Below are 22,057 nucleotides of genomic sequence, written 5' to 3' on the forward strand. Positions count from 1 at the left end.
ATTTTGTCCTGCTGCCGTACGCGCAGTTTTCGTAGAGAGTGGTGGTCCATTTTACGATGAATATCAGTGATTGAAACGAATTTCGTTCGTACGGGACGGCGTTGTCGTTTTAAAGAATTCTTTGTGCGTTCACGAAAAGCATCGTCACCCGAAAAATAATGTGAAAAAACCGTCTTCTCGATAGGACAGCAGTAATCATATATGATGGCAACCCGTGACAAGTTACGTCTGACCCAACTTTCCTGACTTTTGAGGCCAAATGGCGATTACTAAATAAAACGGACGATTTTCGCTTCGTTCGTCACGTAAGTTCTATCCCAAGCTGCCGAATGTATAGTTATAGAGTATAATTAATACTTTCGCCGAACGCTTATGAAACACCGTAAATATCTCAGATCGACGTATTATACGTAGCTCTCAATGTTTTCTCAATTTTCATTTGCACCGTTATCCGATATATTCGTCCCCCTCCCTCTTGAAAACATCATGAAATTGTGTCGCATGCAAGTAAATCTGTTGATCTTATATATATATATATATATATATATATATATGTGTGTGTGTATATGTGTGTATGTGTGTGTGTGCGCGCGTACATGTATAGATTTATATATATATATATATATATATATATATATATATATATATATATCTATTTTTCATATATATATATATGCATAAAAAAAAAAAAAATATATATATATATCCATAGTTGCTTCAATCTATATAATGTTTGTTTTAATCTAGTTGTGCTACTTGCATTAGGAGGTAGCTATCACTATTTTTTAGTTTACTTATATTGATTGCGAGACACGATTATGCCTCGTGCCAGCAGATAGATATGTTACTTGTGCTATATTTTTTGTAATAAAATTATAATATTCAGTCCTAATTTAATAATATAAGTATTAATTTAATGAAATGATTAATTATATTTTTGTGTATGTATAGAATAAATTATATTGCTATAAATTGTACAGAATAAATTATATTCTGCATTTTATTATTCTCCTTAGAGTTACAATCTTTTAAACTAATTACAAACAAAAGTCTTACTAAATTAAATGTGCACTTAGTATATAAATATGTATCTTGCAACTAACTTAAAAACTAATCTGTCTACTTACTATATAATTTGTTCACACATATACATGTACATACATTCTTTTTCACTTGTGTTTTATCCTTTTGGTATAGTTTGTTGAAAAGATATTACTAAAACTTTGTTAACTTATAATAGTGGTTTCTAAATCATCCTTGTACTGCATTCCTTTAGTTATACTTGATTAAATTATTTATATAATGTCTATTATATGAATATTTTGTATTATGTTAGTTTTAACTATCAATTAAATGTAATATATATTATAATCGGTATAATATATGAATTATAGTAATCCATTAAGTATTATAGAAAAATAGGACATGTATATATATTTTTGTGTATTGTGTTGCAGAATGTCAGGGCAAAGTGGTGGACATCGAGTGCGATTGGCCAAGCTTAATGAGCAATTAACATGCAAATTATGTGGTGGATATTTTATCGATGCCACTACCATTATAGAATGTTTACACTCATGTACGGTATCTTTTTGCAATATTGCATATGACATTGCATGTATCAATTCGTACATTAGCTAATAGCTTAATGTAGCATTATAAAATTTTACAATTTTAAATGTTTCTTTACAGTTTGCAGAAGTTGCATTGTTAAATATTTGGAAAATAACAAATATTGCCCGATCTGCGAAGTACAGGTTCACAAAAGTAGGCCGTTATTAAACATACGTCCTGATCATACATTACAAGATATTGTATATAAACTGGTACCTGGTTGTTACCAAAGTATGCTTATTCTTTAATAAGAAACAAAATTTACCTCTTTATTGTTTGATTACATGCATTAACAATTAACGTATGAATATCTTTTACAGATGAAATGCGATGTCGGAGAGAATTTTACGCGAAGCATCCAGAAGAATGTAGTCAGTCGATGTCTTCGGAAGCCCGTGGAGAACCCATAGAATCGCATATATATTCTCCAGATGAATCTCTTAGCTTGTCCTTGGAATACTTTAATCCTCATACAAAGGATTTAAGTGAAGTAACTGCTGTTAAAGATGGCACGCAGAAACCCATTTTGAGGCGATACTTTCGGTGTCCTGCAGCGGTTACAATATTTCATTTACAAAAATTAATAAGAGCCAAATATGGACTTAGCGATGCAAATAGAGTTGATATTATGTACAAAGAGGAGCAGTTATGCAGTAGTTATACATTAATGGATATTATGTACATCTATCATTGGAGGCGGGTAAGTATTATTTAATTGACTTAACGTTTAATTCAATGTGCCCATATATATAATATTTAGTAACACAGCATGTCTATTGCATTACAGAAAGTTCCACTACATTTAAGCTACAGGATATTTGAATCGTCTTTAAAACGTATGAAATTGTCAGAAGATAATGCAAACTATACAAAATCTTTAAAAGATGCTGGCATTGATTCTATAGAAATAAAAGATGAGAAATCATTGAAACGCGAGTGGAAAGAGGTGCAATTGAAAATATCGGAAACTGGTGTAATGAGTATAACCGATATATCAAGTACAGTACACAAAAGGGATGCAGAGATCGAGAATTTGCAAGATGAAAAATTTTCAGAAAAAACTATCACTTCTATTGTAGAAGTGAACAAAGCAGATTCGTTGATTGAAAATTGCGACATGTCTAAATCATCTTCTGTGGAAATAATGCAATCTACCTTGGCCATCGACGCGCAATTAATGAAAAATCCAATGTTTCCCAACTCGAGTAATGCGTTTCCCGCTACGAATGACGTTAAGTCCACAACAGAGAATTCATCGCTTAAGAATTGCACATCGCCAATTATTCAGCACAATGGGAATACCACGAAACAGGGAAATGAAACGGGAAATCGTACTGTCCCAGCAAAGCAACAAGACACGCGTGAAGTAAAAGGTCGCAATCAAACTGCTAATGTTGAAGATACAGTAGGGCAGAAAATTATTAACCAATCAGTAACGCAATCTACGAAGGAGAGCACAAATCTTGTTGCTGAAAATATCGAAGAGAAAAAGTTATCGATAAATAATAATAACAATAGTACAGATTTCAAGGCTGAAACTCAGAAGCAATGTGTAAAGAGTACAAGTGTAGAAGCGAAAACGGGGAATGCAAATGCTGGGTCGAAAATTGACGCATTAAGCGTAAAACTGCAGTTTCAACCGAAAATGGGCCAAGTTAATAATACTTATTCCAAGAAAACATCAAAGGAAAAGCGTGCAAATCTTCAGCAAAGTACGAAGAAATCTGAAGTAAGATCATTGACTGAAGGTACAAAACTCGCTGATACAAAGACGCGAACGAATTGCGGGAATACAACGACCAAAGTATCAGTCTCGTGTTCTACGACGACTCCTCTGCAAAAATCGGTCGCATCCGCGATAGCATCTCGGAACGTTTTCTCGGCGGCAGATTCCGGTTCTGGTGGACAGGAAGCTTTCTATGAAAAAGATAATCCGAGCACGAGTATCGATGTGCAGCAGGCGTTGAATTTACTGGAACAGAAAACAGTAAACTCGCCCATACAAACATCAGAATCTGTCCCAAAAACAAATAGTAGCCACGTCACAAATACGGTAAATCAAAAATTACAGGGCACATCGAGTAACAACAATAATAATAATACAACTACGACGAGTGAACAAGTTGTATCCACGATTGTATCAAATGCTTCTACGTCTACGATCAGTCAGACAACATCATCGACAACGTTTCCTTATACGCTCCATGACATAGTAATTAATTCGGCCGCTGTGAAACCGGCATTCAAGAATTCCAGTGCGGCAGGTAACTGTACGACACTCCAAAAAGCGTTGGGAACATCACCTGTTGTCGCTTGTTCAACGTCGAACAGTCAAGCGACCCTTATGTCGCCTCAGTTCAACATACAAACACCCTCGATGAGCATATATTCCGTATCTATGTCTATGAAGAATAACACGAGTCAAGGTGTAACTACTGTGACAGCCACGTCCACGGCGACTATCACGGTGACGGCGTCGAAACCGACGTCTGTATGCTCGGTGCCACCATGTCCGGACGCGATCCCTATATCTCTGATGAAGCAAGCGTCTATACGCAAGCAGGAGGCGACTGCCAAGGGTACCAATTTAAATGAGATTTGTGCGAAAATTGGTTCCATCGGTACAATCGGATCGAAGATCAACGATATCTGTGCGAAGATAGGAGAAAATTCGAAGGAGAAGAACAGGCTGGAACAGGCGCGCGGTAAGTCGGAAGTACCGGATCTGCTTAAAATCGGTACGAAGAAGAGTCCCTCGTCATCGTTGTCCAATTCGGACACGACGATCAAGCATATACCGAATATACCTAATATACCGATGTACAATCCGAGCAGCAACGCGACAACGATGGAAAATAAGAGCGCCAAGCCCGGCTTACCCGTGTCCGCCGGTCCTCTAACGGTATCATCGACGGTAACATCGTTAGCCCCGACGTCGTCGCCCCAGATGACCCAGAGAATGTCCTCTCTCAAGAAACAAAGTCAACCGATCGGATATAAGACGTTACGCGATCCGCCCAAGTCTTGGAATCCAACGTTGTCGAAGAATAATTATGTGGCCGTGAAAAATCAAGCGAAAGAGATGCAGAATCAAACTCAGACCACGTCCGCGTCCGAGGGTACGAGCAAGCAGATCCCGTCTAAACCGGCCAAGATCTTCAAGATGAGAAACGTACCGCGATATCTAGGTAATCCGGCATCGGGCGTGAAGCCTATGTACGGGGTCACGAACGACGCGAAGGAGAAGGAGCAGTCGGCAGTTACTAATACGAAGAACACCACTCTCAATATGATGAAAATCGATCCCAAGACTCTGTCGCCTATCGTTTCCACGGTCAATTCGCCGATCGTTTCACCACCGCCTTATTCGCCGAACGCTCGGAGTTATCAGAACACGCCATATCCGCGGGATATATGTCGGAGCACCGGTTCCCCGATATCACCGAGAAACTCACCGGTGAATATGCTGTCGACGAATCCATTCATACCATCACCTACGCCGAACACGAATCCACGGATCATTTATTCTCACTTCTCTTCGTTTCCGGACGCCAGCCGATTCCCGAATCCCTTGATACGTTCGCCCATTGGTATCCCGCCTCCCAGTGCCTTCCACAGCAGTCTACCGCCTTCGATCAACAAGCTGTATCAACGATCAGCCAGCTATATACCGCAGACCACCGGTAGTTACTCGTCGGTATCAACCCAACCGCCGGCGGTGCAGCGAATGCCGCCCAGCACACATTCGTCCTCGCCAAAATCGCCCAAAGCCTCGTCGCCAAGTTCAATCTCGTGCACGTCGTTCAATCTGGGAAAAGCGGAATCGCAGTCGCCGATTACGTCGGTGGCCGATAGCGTCGCGTTACTTCTCTCGAAGAACGTGCCGGTGCCGATACCGGTACCATCACTGCAACGTGAGCTCAATGCATTCAATCTATCCAAGACCGGTGGCAGTTTAGGTCCGACCTCCAACGTCGTCGTCGTCAAGACGTCGTCCGCGACGGATACGAGCAACATCGATACGATCGAGATGCAGACTGCCAAGCAAAATTCTCCCCTAGTATCGCACGCGGCGAGCGCGGAGATACCCGGAAATTCGAACTCGCCGAGTACCGGCGAACGGAAGCAATGTAAGGATGCGGATCCGATGCAAAAGACGATGACGCAAGAGACGGCACGTGGTCTTAAAGAGGAGAGTCCCAAGGCAAAGCCTACGGAAACGTCGAGTAATGCCGAGATGACCGAGAGCTCGTCTCCTGATAAAAAGGAGAAAAATCAGGCGGCCAAGGTCAACGGTGATGTTACAACAGATCAGTTTGCGAATAAGAAATCCAAGGAAGCTAACAGCGATGAAGCGACAACACCGGTGACGGAGACGACTGAACGAGATGACCAAGTCGAACGATCCTCGTCCAGAGAACGGAGTAGCATTCCGAACAGTAACGCTCAAGATAATAATATCGGTGACTCCTCGCCGGCGAACGAGTCTAAGAACGACAAGAGCGGTGAGCAGATACAGGGTAAAAAGTCCGAAGTGCAAAGAAATAAAGCGGAGACGTGAAATCACTGCGAAACGTGAGGATTAAGAATTAAATTAGATTAATCATGTAAGTCGCGTTGATGACAGAGCTGCATTTAATTTCCCGACAATCTGGCTTTAAATATAATACTTTCAATCATGTATACATACGGTCGATATTATATTTACTGCCAGTTAATTCTAACGTCGTACGATCGAGTATATCTCATATATACTTGTACGTTTGAAGATCCTTTTGCGCTCCCTCGTCATCCGCAAAAACGTAGTGAAAAAAAAAAATTATAAGAGATATACTGGTTAATGCTATAGGTGATGAATTTTTACAGTATGCATGCGTATCGTGTAAAGAGCGAGAAGAGCGGTTACGGCTATTGTTGAAAATGTTTCACGGCGTGTTAGGAATCTGTACATTTCTGTAAATAGCAATCGTGAAAGATCTAATTATTTTCTATTATAAATGAGTTATTATATATATATATATCATTACGTTGAGTACATTATTTTGTAAGCATATGTTTGTAATTGCGAGACCATCTGAATTTTTATGCGCGTAAACTAATACTGACATTAACCGTTAACGAGTCACTTACCTCTCTCCCTGTTGTTATTATACATGCATACACATATAGAAATGTATACGACATGTTCCACTTTTATCATGTACTCCTTCAATTATAATTCCTCTCCAGGTTTTTCTATTTCGCAAAAATTGATGGCCCTTACAATTTTCTAACAATCTAATATTTGAGCATTTCAAGACGTAAAATTGGTCAACTCCGTCTTTTGTAAATTTAATTTTAATATTAGAGCAACTTATTGTATGCTTTAATACTAAAATTAATTTACGAAAAGTGGAACTGACAATGACAACATACACGACAATAGTAAAAAAAACAAAGTAATATGTTTCAAGTGGGACAATGTCAAGTATTTATCTTGTTTCGTTATACATTATATCATGCGTTGCAATATTGGAGCATACATTTTTCGCGGATATCGATGCAAGTTGTGGAAACAGTGACCTTGGAAAAAAAAAAATTTATCCTATTAAAGTTATATATTTAAATCAACTACTAATGATTTTTGTCTCAGTGCGCCGCACATGCTTACTGTTGATTTGTTAATGTCATAGCGTATAACGTCGCGTTATGTCATATCTTAATAGCATATAATATCCGTTTCTTGCATATTGAATGCAAGAAATTTTTAAATGAAGATTCAAGTTATTCGTTAGCATTAAGTAACTAAAAGTATCACAGTCACTTTTTTGTGTACATAATATAATTATGAAAAGGCACGATGATTCGTGATAGAAGAAGATACCCACAATGTAATGAGCACATACGTATATTAAAAAAAAAGTGTTAGGTATAGGTAGGTATAGGTGAACTAATTAAATTAATATAATGTTACCTAAACCTAAACTATACATTTTTATAACGTGTAAGATTGATATGAAATTTATATAGTTTGCAGCATTGAATATTTTTGAGTAACCCTTTATTAAGAAGAATTGTATTCAAATTTTATTTTCTAGAACAGTACTGTTTTTGAGAAAAATAGCTCTATTTCACAAATACTAGTTTTGCTTTCAGTGATTTTTTTATAATATATCTTTTTCCATAAAATACATTTAACATTTGATGCTATTCATATATTATGTAAAATCAAGATATTAATTCATATTAATTATAGCAATATAAAAAGTTGATATATGTATTTATTATATATATAAATTTATTACACATATAAATTTTATATTATAATATATATACAATTTTATAATATGTATATACATAAAATTCTTATTTTGCAGATTGAACAAAAGCTTTAATGCAATATACAACTAACGATGTAAAAAAAATTCGTTCTTTTTACTTTTTATCAGACTTATAAGTGTATAGAAGAACAAACGTGTATTGTAGGAAGATTTTCACAAAAGTGCGAATATTATCGATTATTTACAATCATGAGTATATATTACTTTATTTTATATATATAAGTTCTAGGATTTTCATTTTTGGATTAATCCAAAAAAACAAGATATCAAGATAAAAATTAATTATGTTATGGGTAATTTCAAAAATATTCGAAAACTGCAGATGGTAGTGAAATGTCCGAGGCCTTATCGTATCATATATATCGAGTAATTAATATGGAACAATAAAAATTATAAAATACATATATTGCTAATTATGTCAGAAAGAATATTAGTTAACGATTAAATACTGTGATCGTTATGTTATTTCGTCTTATATAGAAAACATTTTAATGAAACAAAATTGCGCTCTGATAAATTTATTGATCGTAAATTGTAATATTTTTCTCTATATCGCTTTCTCTTTTTCTGCTCCATTTTCAATATTGCGCTCTGCTTTACGAATTTTATTTTTTTGAATTTTTCTACCTAATCTATATATCTTTATTCTTAATAATATATGTATATATATATATATATATATATATATATGTGCGTTTTGTTGTCCATTTACACGATTGTATTGATAAAAAAAGTAAAAGGGATAAAAATTTGGAAAAGTACTACAAAAGAAGATGACAAACTTTGCTAAGAAACTTTAATGTTTGGAGAAGTTTCTCTTGATAGATATGCTAAGTTTTATTTGTATATAGTGTATTATGGTTATATAAAAATCATTGCATAATAGAGAGAAAAAGAATTATTAATATAATTCTATATTTAATATTAGTAAGGATGTAACCACATAGTATTTTTTTCGTCTAACAAATAGAAATTTTTAAATATATCGGGCTGCAGGATTACTGTATTTTTAATCATTTTTTATATATGTGTATATGTGTGTATACGCGCATATGCATGTATAAATGTATAAAAATAATACAATAGCAATTCTATATACATGGATTAGGAGATATTCTTTTCATCAGTAATGCAAAAATATAATTGACTGCACCTACTTAAAAAACTGTTTATTATTCAATATGAAACATCCTTCATATGTGTACATTGCTCTATCGGAGCAATGGGAAAATATATTTCCAAATTGTAAATCAGTAGAAGTTTATATATTAGAGATTTTTTCGATGTGCCTTACAGCATCCTTCAATTTGTACACTAACTCTTGTAACTGTTGTACGGTGCACGTAAATGTTACATATTTCATTTCATTACACTTTTTTGTACTCATTCGAATATTATAAATTGGCATATCGGTAGAACAAGTGCTAATCTATATCCAAAAACACACACAGAAATTTTATTTAATGTAACTTATGCAGAAGACATATATATATATATTGTTGGACTTGTGTTATGTAAAGTAATACATTTGGCAAAGTTATTAAAGAACTTACCCTAACACAATGATGTAAACGCCAATCCACATCCACTATATGTGATATGTTGTCTCCTGTTAATTCCAACTGTGTCTGAATATCTTGTTTATTGTTACTGTAAGTGCTACACAATTTTTCAATCCTTTGTCCATTAATATGTTCATTATGTAGAAAGATTTTTAGGCTCTCTTCATCGTAATCGTGTCTAGCAGCCTCTATAAAAAGGCAAGATATACTGGCAACAGCAGCCTTCACCAGATCTGATTTGGATGGATATATACTAGCGATGCCTAGGATAAAAGGTATATATAACTGTGTGAACATTGTATCTTGAATATTTTTACATTCCTGAGACACAAATTGAGTTAAATTTATATTTACTTTTTCCATCGCCAATTTTCTTACAGATGTAAGATACTATAACATCTAATAATTGTAAAAATGTTTCTTCAGGTAAAATGTTGCTATTTTGAATGTTTGCTAGACCATCAATTACTTCCTTTGCCAATTCCATTTTGGCATAATAATCAATTACATCCAGAGTTGAGTAAGAATAACTGTCTTGCGACTAACTATAACATCAAAATCATCAGTAGAAAACAAGCTACTTTATGAACCTGTACTTCAGTAATGCCTGATTAAGTTTTTACAAAAGCATGTTAATCTTGTGACACTGTCACTGGATCAGCTGTTTTGTTTAAATTATTACCTAAAACAGATAAAAAGAGAAATAAGAATTTTCTCTTTCTTAAAATTTCAATAATAAAAATTACATGCATACATTAACTAAAACTAAGATTATTATATGTCAATTGATCCTTTATAAGAATATATAATAGTATTTCATTTTACGAACCATATCTTCATATTTGTCTCAAATATCATACAAGATTTATAAAATTCTTATCTTTGCATGCTATCGACGAATTACACAGCAATAGTAATTTGCTCTGTCAAACTGTCAAAATCACATATGTAGCAGTAGATTTGAGCATATTGGCCCAATTTTTCGCGCATGCGCGGTAATAAAACGACGACAATATATAAAATAGATATGCAAAGTAATAGAAAAAAACTGTCATGTGTTTGTTATATATATTTCGACTTATTAATTATCAACAAAATTTGGTTTTAAAAAAATCACATATTAAATTTAATAAAAATTCAAATTTTTTTTTCTCCTCTCATTTTGTCTCGGTTAGATACAATATAGAAAATATTAGGAATAAAAATTAAATATTAAATATTAGAAATAAGAAAAAGAGGGAGATCTCTCTCTCTCTTTCTTTTTTATTCCTATTATTTAATATTTAATTCTTAAAGTCGGGTCTACAATAGCTATAGTAAGCCTTAAGTCGTAAGAAATGAACCAATCATATTCATTATTCTTCTCTAAAGACAATTGTAATTAGTTAATTTCTTACGGCTTAAGGCTTACTACATCTATTGTAGACCCGGCCTAAGGTGCATTTAGAGAAACGCTAAAAGCGTCATTCTATCTTTGTTTCTTGCTGAAAGTTGGATAAAGATAGAACATGCTAATCTTCAAACTCAACCATTGATTTATGATTTTTCTTGCTTTGAAATTGGATAAAACGGATATTTTTTCGGACGCTTCTTTGAAGGAGGACCAATCAGCACTGTAAGTCCATTTCAGACTGCAGCCCATGGACACTCTAGGGATATTCCTAGGTCCATGGTCCACGCTGCCTATCTCTCATCATTCATCACGCATCACACCCCTTTCCAACTATAACTATAAACAAAGATATATTGTACATATGTATTACAACTTTGTAGTCTAGATAATTTTCGGCTATTTGTGATCGCGATTAAATAGATATACATATTGTGAAACTGCGACATTTCGTCAGATTTATAATTTGTTTAGAAGAATAGTGGTAATCTCGACCTGCGTAAAGATTATTTAACCTTACAAACATGGTAAGCAAATGATATCGCTTGAATATTTTTATAAAGATTTTTGTAAAAAGGAAGATATATATGAAACTTAAACTTTCCCTTTTTTTTTTTGTTAATTATTTTTTACATTGAATTAATTGGATTATGTATGGTTTGTCTGTGTAAATGAATTAAAAATTATAACATTAATATTTGGAAGTAACTTTGTTAGATTTCTAATTCACACAATATATTAAAAACTAATCTTCAATATGAATTGCTTCTAGATGTTATATTTTTATAAAATATTTTTTCTATATAGGATGATGATGATCATTATCAAAGCGGTTATGACGATCACTATCAAAGCGGTTCTTTCCCCAAAGATTTTGGATATGCGCCATTTGATGGAGAAACTGAAGGATCTATGGATCCACTAGCAGGAGAACAAAAACCTAGAATACTTCTGATGGGTCTCAGACGGTAAACTTAAATTCTTTGTGACACAAATTAGTATTTCAATATGTATATATAATAGTATGTTTATTATTATTTATTCCTTTGATTTTTATTCTCTTTTCCTTTCTTTAGTAGTGGCAAGTCGTCGATACAAAAGGTGGTTTTCCACAAAATGTCCCCGAACGAGACATTATTCTTAGAAAGTACAAATAAAATAATTAAAGATGATATAAGTAACTCAAGCTTTGTACAGTTTCAAATATGGGATTTTCCTGGACAAATAGATTTCTTTGATCCTACTTTTGACAGCGATATGATATTTGGTGGTTGTGGAGCATTGGTGTTTGTGATAGATGCACAGGATGATTACATGGAAGCACTTAATAAGCTTCACATAACAGTTACAAAGGCATACAAGGTTAATCAAGCTATCAAGTTTGAAGTTTTTATCCATAAAGTTGATGGATTATCAGATGACTGTAAGATGGAAACACAGAGAGATATACACACAAGAGCCAATGATGATTTAGCAGATGCTGGTAAGTGAAAGAGTCTTGTTATATATATATATATATATATATGGAGATTTTTATTGAGAGTAACAAAAACAAAAACATTCATGTATTCCTTTTTAGGATGTGATCAGATACATCTGAGTTTTCATTTAACTTCAATATATGATCATAGTATATTTGAAGCATTCAGCAAAGTTGTTCAAAAATTAATACCACAGCTGCCTACTTTAGAAAATTTACTCAATATACTCATATCGGTAAGAGAATTTTTAATTTTATTTACTTTTTTAAAAAATCATACGGATGTTTAATAATAAAATTTGTTTTTAAAATATAATTACAGAATTCTGCAATTGAGAAGGCATTTCTATTTGATGTTGTCTCAAAAATTTATATTGCAACTGACAGTTCACCTGTTGATATGCAAAGTTATGAACTATGTTGTGATATGATTGATGTTGTTATTGATGTTTCTTGCATATATGGGTAAACACACAATTATATTTTAATTTTACATACATATATTTATATTTATTTTGCATTTTCTATTTGTATTTCTTTTTATGTTTGTATTTCAGATTAAGAGAGGATTTAGAAGCTGCTGCATTTGACAACCAAAGTTCTAGTTTAATCAAATTAAATAATGGTACAATCTTGTACTTGCGTGAAGTAAATAAATTTTTAGCTTTGGTCTGTATCTTACGAGAGGATAATTTCGATAGACAAGGTAAAAATAATTGTAAAATTTATGCTTAACAAAATTTTTTTTACATGACAGTGATGTTTTGTGTCATTATTTTTGTTTTTTCAATTTGCAGGTGTGATCGACTATAATTTCCTTTGTTTTCGCAAGGCGATACAACAAGTATTCGAATTACGAAACAAGGCATTAGCCGCGACAAATACAAACAACATCTCTTCCTCTCCCATTAGTGTGAATGAAACATCAAACGTTTCCACAGTTTCTCAACCTGGAACTATTGGACAAAATGGTACTGTCGTAATTGCGCAGAGTTAATTCTCGTATGCAGTATGTATAGAAAGAGTTATACAAAAATGTAATATAATGTTAATATTATCATTGCTTATCTGGAAATCTCTCTTTTGCAAATATGTTCTACAAATGCCATAAAATTCTTTTTTTTTTCTCTCTAATATGCTTTTTATATATTATTAAATTCGAAATATATATCTTTTATACCGAAAATAACTTATATAGCCTTATAAGTTATAATCATGTTATTTTTAAGACTGTAACTAATCCTAATTTACTGATTATAGCGAAATTTTTATAATCAATATTTAAGTAGCAAATTTGAATGCATATATGTGTTATTAGTTATTAATCTTCTTGTATATTTTTCAACAAAATGTATAATATATGTTTTAAAAAATCTGTATGTCTTTTACATTTTTTTTTCTAATTTTATAACGAACACACACATATACATGTATATATCTCCTTCTAAATGTCTATATCTTTTATTAGAATATAAAACCCAGTAAATCAATGAAGCATTTTGTTTATACAGCGTTTTGTTTATGTATGGCATAAAATTATTAAATACATTTTTATTTTTATCTACATCTATTTTTAGAGTCTTCCTTCCTGTAATGTTATGAATTGGCAACGATATTTTTTATCTCGTCATGTAAGGCATAGGATGAGTCTAGAATAACAAATTGTTCCTCGTATTGATACCAGCGCATATAGGAAAAGACTTGTTCATATTTATTCAAGGACACTTGAACAGGTAATAATGATTCCGAACTACAACTTCAAAAAAAAATCAGTGATATTGCATGCTCTTTGACTGGTAAGATATGGAGTATTCAATCACGTTTCTTTTTTTACCTCATTTGCCAAGCCTTTCCATAAGATAACTTTGGAATTGGCAAAGGAATACCTGATGGTGGTAAACTTTGGTGTGCAATTTCCGTCAATAAGGTTCGACTAAGGTCAGTGAGAAGTTTAATGAATCTATTACTATTCTCAAACGATTCATTATCAGTACACACTGCAGATGTTGGCATCAACTTGTCTGAAAAGGATTAGGTGGGGAAACAGGATATTTTTTGTAGAAATTGAAACATGTATGATATTAATTAACATCAATAATTATGCACATATATTTAATAGTGTGCTAGATACAATTTTTTTATACGATTTTTATTAAAAAAAAAATAAATTAACATTTTCTCTCAGAAATACAAAAACAATTTTATCTTACATTTATATATATATATATATATATATATATATATATATATATATATATATATATATACATAATAATATAAGTATAATAAAAATCCTTGTGCGTAACAAATTTATATCTAAAGTAATTAGTATAAGTATTAAAAAAATATAATTAATATTATTTATATGTGAGATGTAAAATATACTGATCTAAGGGAACAACAGGCTAAATACTACATGTATAATTGTATTATCAAGTTGTAGTATAAAGCAATAATTGATATATGTGAAATGATTGAAGCTATTGTTAATCTTAAACTCGGAAAATCGAGAGATCACACTTGTATAATGTTGGTTAAATCGATATGAGAATCGATATTCTATTAATACAAGATTAAGCACATGGCATACTGCAATTAAAAGCTGAGCTTAAGCCAGTCACTGTAAATAAAGCAGAGTGAAAACATTAAATAAGTTGAAAGTTGACGTTAACAAATTATCATGCAATAATGATTTGTTCTTTAATTAGTATGCTATTAGTATGCTATTTTTTCAAGTATATGATAAATATATTCGAGATTTGATATATTCAAGTATATATTAATCATTATAATATTATTACATATCTCAATTATTGATAAAAGTAAATATTATTTTATCGCCAACTGTAATAATCAATCTTTCACAATTTGTTTCGAAAATATTTATAATCAATTAATTGAATTGTGGGCAATTATGTTGAAATACATCAAGTATCGCTAATAAGTTTTGAAACTTACAATAATCTGCATCCTTATGTTGTACTGCATTGTGCAAAGCTAAGGCAAGATATGTATGATACTTTATATAACTCTGTTCCATTACATCCAATTCTGCAGCTGCTAACAATAATTTTTTGCGTGACCATCTGTCTCGTATGTGAATACACATTTCAATCATCTGAAATAAAATAATTGAATAATAAGTTAATTCAAAATAAGTGGAAAGATAATTTAATATTCTGTTGTATATTATTTATAATTGTATATATACATACATTATTTATGGTTGTCATTAAATCTTCAAATTCTTCTGTTAATAAACAATGTTCATGAACTTTATTCAAGTATTCATTGTGCACTGCAAAATAGTTGTTTAGTTTATCAAAATGTTTGTTGAATTATTTCATTAATTCAATATATTTCTTGGGTAAACTTTGTATCTCGCATGATAAGGTATATACACAGATTGAAAAAATTTCTGTTTTCCTGATTATGATTGTGATAATTATATTATATATATATATAGACCATATATATTACCTGATATAATGGTGTCAAGGCTATCTGTCTGAGCAAGAACCTTCTCTAATATAAGACCTAAACTCTGTAATACTTGGCCAGATAAATATGTATGTATAGATCCTATTGCATGTAGCAACCAAAATTTTAAGCTTTCAAGACGTCTTATGTGAAATTGTTCCAATCTATCCTTTATACATGGTGACCTAGAATCCTCTAAATCTGAAAAAATAAAGATAAAATAAGATAAATGGATGCTTTGTACAAAAGTACTGTATTTTTTGTACAAGTCGGATTTGTTATTTACCAGAAAATCTCAAATTATTTAACGCCCATAGTGCCCATTTTAATTTCAATTGAAATTTAAATATTTCATTATATTTTTCTAAGATTTTCTTGGTCAGCACTATGCTTATGGGCCACTCTACTGTGTAATGTAATACTATGCCATTTACAGCTTGTAACACTTGACGAGTATTGATATTGCTTTGAACTGTGATGGACCAGCGTGAGCTTGTATCTGGCCAATATTGAGAAAATATTTCTTCAAGAATACACGACAAAAAATATGAATTAGCCCACATTGGATTATTTTCGATCTATAAAATAAATATTTGTGTTATATAACAAACAAGAATTTATTATTATGTATGATATTTTTCCTCTGATTTTTCATTTTACCTCATAAAATAAAATTTGATAGAATTTATTCATAACATGTCCAGCTTCCATCATGTAAACGAATCTTAATAGCTTCAAATGCGTTTGTATCTTATATTCCTCAACCATGATATTTCTTACTAATTTGCTAGCACTATTGTAATGCAAGATTAAAATCTCAGACAATATATTCTCCAAAATTTTTTGCAGTGGCAAAGTATATTTTATCTTTTGTAGCCTGTATCAAAATACATGTTATTACAATTATTACAAATAAATTATCCTAATATATATATTCGTATGTGAATAATTTTTTATGTATATAAATATACTTTTTATATAGATCATATATTTGATCTTGCTTTGTTTTAAGGACGTGAGTGTTATGCATATAAGCATCTACTGTATCGTTTTTGTATAATTCGCATGGCATATAGTCTTCCATAGCTTTCATGAGAAATGGATTATGTGAAATTGATAATTGTTCTAATATGTTTTTTTCGATATCAGCATCATATTCTTGCAATGATAATTTATCAATTTGTAATACACTTGCATCCGTTTCCTCGACTTCTGGACTGTATTTAGAAATTTCGGAGAATAATCTATTTTGCAGTTCAACGTTTAATGAAATCCTCATATCTGCAATAAATTGTAATGAGATAAATTTGCAATAAAAAGTAATATAAAGATATTTATCGGATATTTAGAAACCATTATTTTCATTGTCCAGCTTCCATATATCAGTTATTCGATCTAAAGAGACAAGTAATTCAATACTATGACCCATATGTTGCACCTTTTGCAATAAAAATTGCATAATTGGATCTGTCCAACAAATATTATCAGATAATCGAACTGTAAATTTTTCATTTTGTTCAACATTTTCCATTAATATATTTTCTGGAACTCTGATAACATATAACAACATTAGTTCACATTTATAAATATACGTATAAAACTATCATGAACTTAATATTTATTATACATTAAAACTTTAATTTAATTTTAACCTTTTAATTTACCTCACAATTATAAATTCGTCTCTCCAGTCTTCTAATCGTCCTTCACTTAACCATGTATCAATTATGTTAAGATAAACAGTAAGACTAGATAGATATAAATTTGTACAAATATCTGTTCTTTCACGACTATGAGAATTCTGCATTTCATAATATAAAGACGATAATAGTCGAGATGCACATTTCCAATTAGGGCTAACTTTCCAGTCAGTTATAACTTTATGATGTACATCATGAAGTATTCTTATAGTGTTTAAATATTTCCTTAAACTAGCTGATAAAGATAAAAACGTATTGCAATGTTCTGGAATATAAACAAATGTTTAAAGACGAGTTTATAAATAACAATGAATGAATTTATCATGAACTTGCCTTGTTTCACAACATCTTTTTCCATATCAATTATTTTACTTTTGAATTCATACAAATGTCGTCCAAGTGCAGCATTATATGCTTCATACGTCAAAGGAGGATTCCAGAGGTCTGATTCTTGACTATAAGTTGGTTGCAAATCAGCTCCAAATTTTTCAATATCATGTATCATCGAAAAGCATTCACAGAATGGTAATAGAATACTTTTAAAAGCAGTCTGGAAGTAACATTTAACATAGTAGGCTATCTGCATAAAAGATAATATAAGAAGAATAATAAAATATTCTGGAAATATACATACAGTTGTCAAACTTGGTATCGATATGTCGGAACGTATCAAAAATTTTGATTCACTTTCCTGTTGAAATACTACCATCGATGTTTGAACATAAAACATCCATAATAATTCTCTGCATACTTGATATTCACTAAGAGTAGCTATTTTATACAAGGCTTGTGAACTTGTTTTATGCCTATAAAATGTATAGATATGTGTATGTGTGTATATATATATATATATATATATATATACTATTATTTTCTTATTTTCTTATCTATTATTAAAGAGATTAAGAGACAAATATTTACCAAATATCACATATATTAGCATCGCAAGATCGTTTGATGACAGGATATTTTTGGCATTGTAAATTGTTCCACCAATCAGTCTGCACATTTGACAAGAGCCATTTTCTAGATTCAAGATTTTGTGCCAATACTAAGGAGAGTTTATCTGCTGCATCAGAAATTTCTGAAGGCTGTGCAATATCTAATTGTACATTAGATATTTGGGTAGGCAAAGAAATATCACTTTCATCAGTCCCTTCTTCTTCCGTTAAATCAGACCATTCCTGTAAAAATGTAAAAAATATATAAATATTTACAACAATTTTAAAATATACTCTTTATATATTAATACTTACACTCTCACTATCATCGCTCTTATAGTCACAAAAAAAATTTTCTTGGCCTTCTTTTAAATATTGTGCCCAATCTATTTCTTCTGTAATGCTATCTTCCTTTCCAGAAGTTGCATTAAAATTGTACTCGCCACGAGTGAGTTTTAAGCTATCTAAATTAGACTTGTGAGTTTCAGTGGATAAATCCAACAAGAATGTTAATAGACACCACTGCAAATCATACTGTGGATGCTGCTCAAAATCAAAACTTGATAAAAAAGAATCAATTAGTTCTTGAAATTTTTTAGCAACTTCAAATTTTCCATGAATTGAAAATTTAGTAATTATTGCATTTATAGCTTCTTTAGTTGCGTGACTATTAACAGATAGGTAACGATGATGTTTGATATTTGACAAACAAAAGCGTTCACATATCCGAAATCCTTCTTCATCTTCCTGAATGCACAAGAATATACACTTTAAAAAATATGTCTTTAATGCATATTATAAATGATTGATCTAATTGTATATATATGTACCTCAAATGATGTAAGCGCTGTTACAAGCTGCTTTAAGTCGTTATGAATATCATTTAATATTCGAGTACTCATCTTTACTGTGCACCAAAGTCATCAAGCAAATACTATACAAATATAAATCAACTAAAAAAAAAAAAAAAATAACTTTTGATACGTACATGTATATTAATAAAATAATGTTTATATTTTTTCTAATTTCTTATAAAAAGACTTACGAGGTAAATGACGCCTTTTCTTCAGAAATTCAAGCGTGATAAAGAAAGGCATGATATTCTCAAATGACATTCATGTCATCGATCGAATTATACTATTTATTAAATTGTTAAAAATCAAAATGTTGGTTGACATCACATTCAAATCGTTCCAAAACGTCGTCAAACGTCAGAAATAAACCTGAAAGAGAGGCTACGCCGCCGTTTTTCATACGATGTTTTTTCCTTGCAATTTACTAGCTGCTAGCGCCAGCTGGATTTATTTCAGAGTGGATGGAACTACATGGCTAGGAGATCTATTTTTCGGTAAAACGACCGATTGGTCCATGTTCGAATCACCACTAGCGATTGGCGACTGCGTTTGCGTCTACAATTGTCTCTTGCCCAATCAGAAAGCAGCTGTTGACGATTGCGATTCGCAATTCCCTAGCCGTCTGTTTATTTGTCAAACGCGAACGCAGACGTAATCGCTAGTGTGATTCGGATATTAGATCGATAATTGTGGATTTAAAAAGCATGGAAATATTATGGGTTTATTAATATATTTTATTATATATTATTTGCATTTGCAATTTTAATGCAACTTCTGGAAAGGAAAATAGCATTACAGAAGAAATAGATTGAGCACAATGTTTAAAAGAAGGCCAAGAAATTTTTTTTTGTGATTATAAGAGCGATGATAGTGAGAGTGTAAGTATTAATAATATACAAAGAGTATATTTTAAAATTTTGAGCTGCGCGTAATCTATTTTTATTTTAATACATAGACAGAACAATTTAATATATGTTCTATACGTATACTATTATAGAACAGTTATATATGTGCATTATTATAGAAATTATTAAAAATATTTTATGCATATATATATATTATAATCAATAATCGATGAAAAATTAGTTGCAATTGTTAAAAGTTTGAAAAATTACGGTGCGTTCGAAGATTCGTTGTTAGAATGATAAAAATGTAATTCTATCTTTGTTGCTTAAAATTGTACAAAAATAGAACATCCTAAATAGCGTCTCTTCGAACACATTCTTAATTTTTGGTTGCTATCTTCACAGAAGTCGACTATAAAGATGAAGCAACACCTGCCGCGCAGTACAGTCTGCAAAATCGACAAACGTCAATTATTTATGAAAGGAATTACAAATAGGTGGTATAAGCTTTGATAAAATAAATTTTGATTGAATGAAATTGATTGAATGACGTTAATTGAAACTTACGAGTTCTTACAATTTTTATCTCGAATAATTTAAATATTTTTGTCGCAAAAAAAATGTAAAAAGGATCGATTTACACTGTATTTATGTAAATATTATTGAATAATTATTTTTCTATGCATGATTACAGGTGCTAAATAACCAGCGAAGGAAATGCCTTCTCTCTTCGTCGACAAAAATGCATCGATGGAAATTACATGTACCGTGCTTCTACTTGCATGCTAATGTCCTCTCGTTCGTTGAGAAATCAGTGTTTTCCGCTGAAAACTCGAACGACCAGAAAGTCTCATGGGAAACTCTACGATTAATGACTGCGAGCTAGCTGTAAATACCGAGTTCGCATGTTAAACCTGTTACTGGAAAAAAAAGCTGAAAAATCCATCATATAGATATAATCCCGCAAGAATAATTAAGTAATTATAAAGTATTAAAAAGTAATTATAAGGTATTAAAAAAAAATTTGTTACAATTCTGAAACGCTCTTAATCAGATCTTTAATCTCCCGAGTTCAGATATATATATATATCAAAAGCAACATATTGCATAATATAAATTTTTTAAAAATTTTTGTATTTGCATTAAAATTACTTTATATACTTTAATAAACAACAGAATAGATGAGAATAAGCTATTATCTATGTTTTAAAATTTATATTTTTAAAATCAAAGATATATAATTAAACAAATTCATATGAGCATAGCATATATATATATATTTATCGGCATCGATCTTATTAACATCGCTATTAAGCTGCGAGACCCTACGTCCCGACCTCTGGTCTCGCAACCTCCCACAACTTCGGAACTCTCGCTTCAACCCTTTCTCTTTACTCCTCGAACGAACCAATCGAAAGATTGTTGCACGTTCCCGCGTCAGGGTCTTACCGGACCCGACATCGTCTACAATCACTTTAGATTCTACGAGCAGACGTTACATTGTTATTATGCGATTTTTATGCAAGTTACATATATCGGAGCCCGTAAGAGAATCGATAAAAGTTAAAATATTAACTTATGCGAATTTATGAGAAAATAATTATAAATACACGGTAAATATAATAAATATAATATCGTGGTCTTATATCGAAGAAAATTTAACGACTGATTTTGATGTGATTTTCAGATACTTGGAAGATTATTTATTATATACTCTCTATGCAGTCATATAGTCAAAAGGATTAGGAAGTGAAGAAAGAAGAACGTCTATTATTCTTGTTGATAGATATCAATATTATAATGGAAAATAATTTAGATATAAAAAATATGTGAGAATAATATAAATGCTGCATGATACTTGCGATAAACAT

At 31.6% G+C, this 22,057-nt stretch overlaps 4 protein-coding genes and 1 long non-coding RNA gene across 9 annotated transcripts; 3 read left to right on the top strand and 2 right to left on the bottom strand.

The window, feature by feature from the left end:
• The first annotated feature begins 11 nt into the window (after nucleotides 1-11).
• Nucleotides 12-7,224, top strand: LOC140669127 (uncharacterized). Of its 2 annotated transcripts, none has more exons than XM_072898676.1 (5): nucleotides 12-382; nucleotides 1,458-1,579; nucleotides 1,693-1,845; nucleotides 1,935-2,314; nucleotides 2,402-7,224. In XM_072898676.1, exons 2-5 carry the CDS (start codon nucleotides 1,459-1,461, stop codon nucleotides 6,173-6,175), a joined length of 4,428 nt encoding a protein of 1,475 aa, XP_072754777.1. In that variant the 5' UTR covers nucleotides 12-382; nucleotide 1,458; the 3' UTR covers nucleotides 6,176-7,224. The 2 variants fall into 2 exon arrangements, with proteins under 2 accessions (XP_072754777.1, XP_072754776.1); XM_072898675.1 differs by having other exon boundaries at nucleotides 12-305.
• Nucleotides 7,225-9,088: 1,864 nt separating this feature from the next.
• LOC140669132 (COMM domain-containing protein 3) lies at nucleotides 9,089-10,570 on the bottom strand. Its single transcript, XM_072898684.1, has 4 exons — nucleotides 10,326-10,570; nucleotides 9,851-10,178; nucleotides 9,488-9,759; nucleotides 9,089-9,363 (listed from the first exon to the last, which is right to left on the bottom strand). The coding sequence occupies exons 2-4, from the start codon at nucleotides 9,981-9,983 to the stop codon at nucleotides 9,196-9,198; spliced, it is 573 nt and encodes a 190-aa protein (XP_072754785.1). The 5' UTR covers nucleotides 9,984-10,178; nucleotides 10,326-10,570; the 3' UTR covers nucleotides 9,089-9,195.
• Nucleotides 10,571-11,173: 603 nt separating this feature from the next.
• Grip128 (gamma-tubulin complex component 5) lies at nucleotides 11,174-19,770 on the bottom strand. 3 transcript variants are annotated; one of them, XM_072898679.1, is made up of 15 exons: nucleotides 19,533-19,770; nucleotides 19,318-19,440; nucleotides 18,803-19,234; nucleotides 18,468-18,730; nucleotides 18,181-18,352; nucleotides 17,880-18,096; nucleotides 17,511-17,811; nucleotides 17,200-17,396; nucleotides 16,818-17,127; nucleotides 16,507-16,723; nucleotides 16,133-16,424; nucleotides 15,847-16,047; nucleotides 15,582-15,664; nucleotides 15,325-15,484; nucleotides 11,174-11,225 (listed from the first exon to the last, which is right to left on the bottom strand). In XM_072898679.1, the coding sequence occupies exons 2-15, from the start codon at nucleotides 19,387-19,389 to the stop codon at nucleotides 11,197-11,199; spliced, it is 2,946 nt and encodes a 981-aa protein (XP_072754780.1). In that variant the 5' UTR covers nucleotides 19,390-19,440; nucleotides 19,533-19,770; the 3' UTR covers nucleotides 11,174-11,196. The 3 variants fall into 3 exon arrangements, with proteins under 3 accessions (XP_072754780.1, XP_072754779.1, XP_072754778.1); XM_072898678.1 differs by lacking the exon at nucleotides 11,174-11,225 and adding an exon at nucleotides 14,770-14,986; XM_072898677.1 differs by lacking the exon at nucleotides 11,174-11,225 and having other exon boundaries at nucleotides 15,193-15,484.
• Nucleotides 11,179-13,648, top strand: Ragc-d (Ras-related GTP binding C/D). The gene is made up of 7 exons (XM_072898683.1): nucleotides 11,179-11,413; nucleotides 11,694-11,854; nucleotides 11,963-12,369; nucleotides 12,466-12,602; nucleotides 12,689-12,831; nucleotides 12,924-13,072; nucleotides 13,164-13,648. The coding sequence occupies exons 1-7, from the start codon at nucleotides 11,411-11,413 to the stop codon at nucleotides 13,361-13,363; spliced, it is 1,200 nt and encodes a 399-aa protein (XP_072754784.1). The 5' UTR covers nucleotides 11,179-11,410; the 3' UTR covers nucleotides 13,364-13,648.
• Nucleotides 19,771-20,003: 233 nt separating the features above from the next.
• LOC140668437 (uncharacterized) lies at nucleotides 20,004-21,954 on the top strand. Of its 2 annotated transcripts, none has more exons than XR_012047172.1 (4): nucleotides 20,004-20,219; nucleotides 20,592-20,683; nucleotides 20,881-21,799; nucleotides 21,874-21,954. It is a non-coding gene; the product is annotated as an uncharacterized lncRNA (long non-coding RNA). The 2 variants fall into 2 exon arrangements; XR_012047173.1 differs by having other exon boundaries at nucleotides 20,881-21,163; nucleotides 21,874-21,951.
• The last annotated feature ends 103 nt before the right edge of the window (nucleotides 21,955-22,057 follow it).

The sequence above is a fragment of the Anoplolepis gracilipes genome, chromosome 8, assembly GCF_047496725.1.
Source record: "Anoplolepis gracilipes chromosome 8, ASM4749672v1, whole genome shotgun sequence".
Taxonomy (NCBI): domain Eukaryota; kingdom Metazoa; phylum Arthropoda; class Insecta; order Hymenoptera; family Formicidae; genus Anoplolepis; species Anoplolepis gracilipes.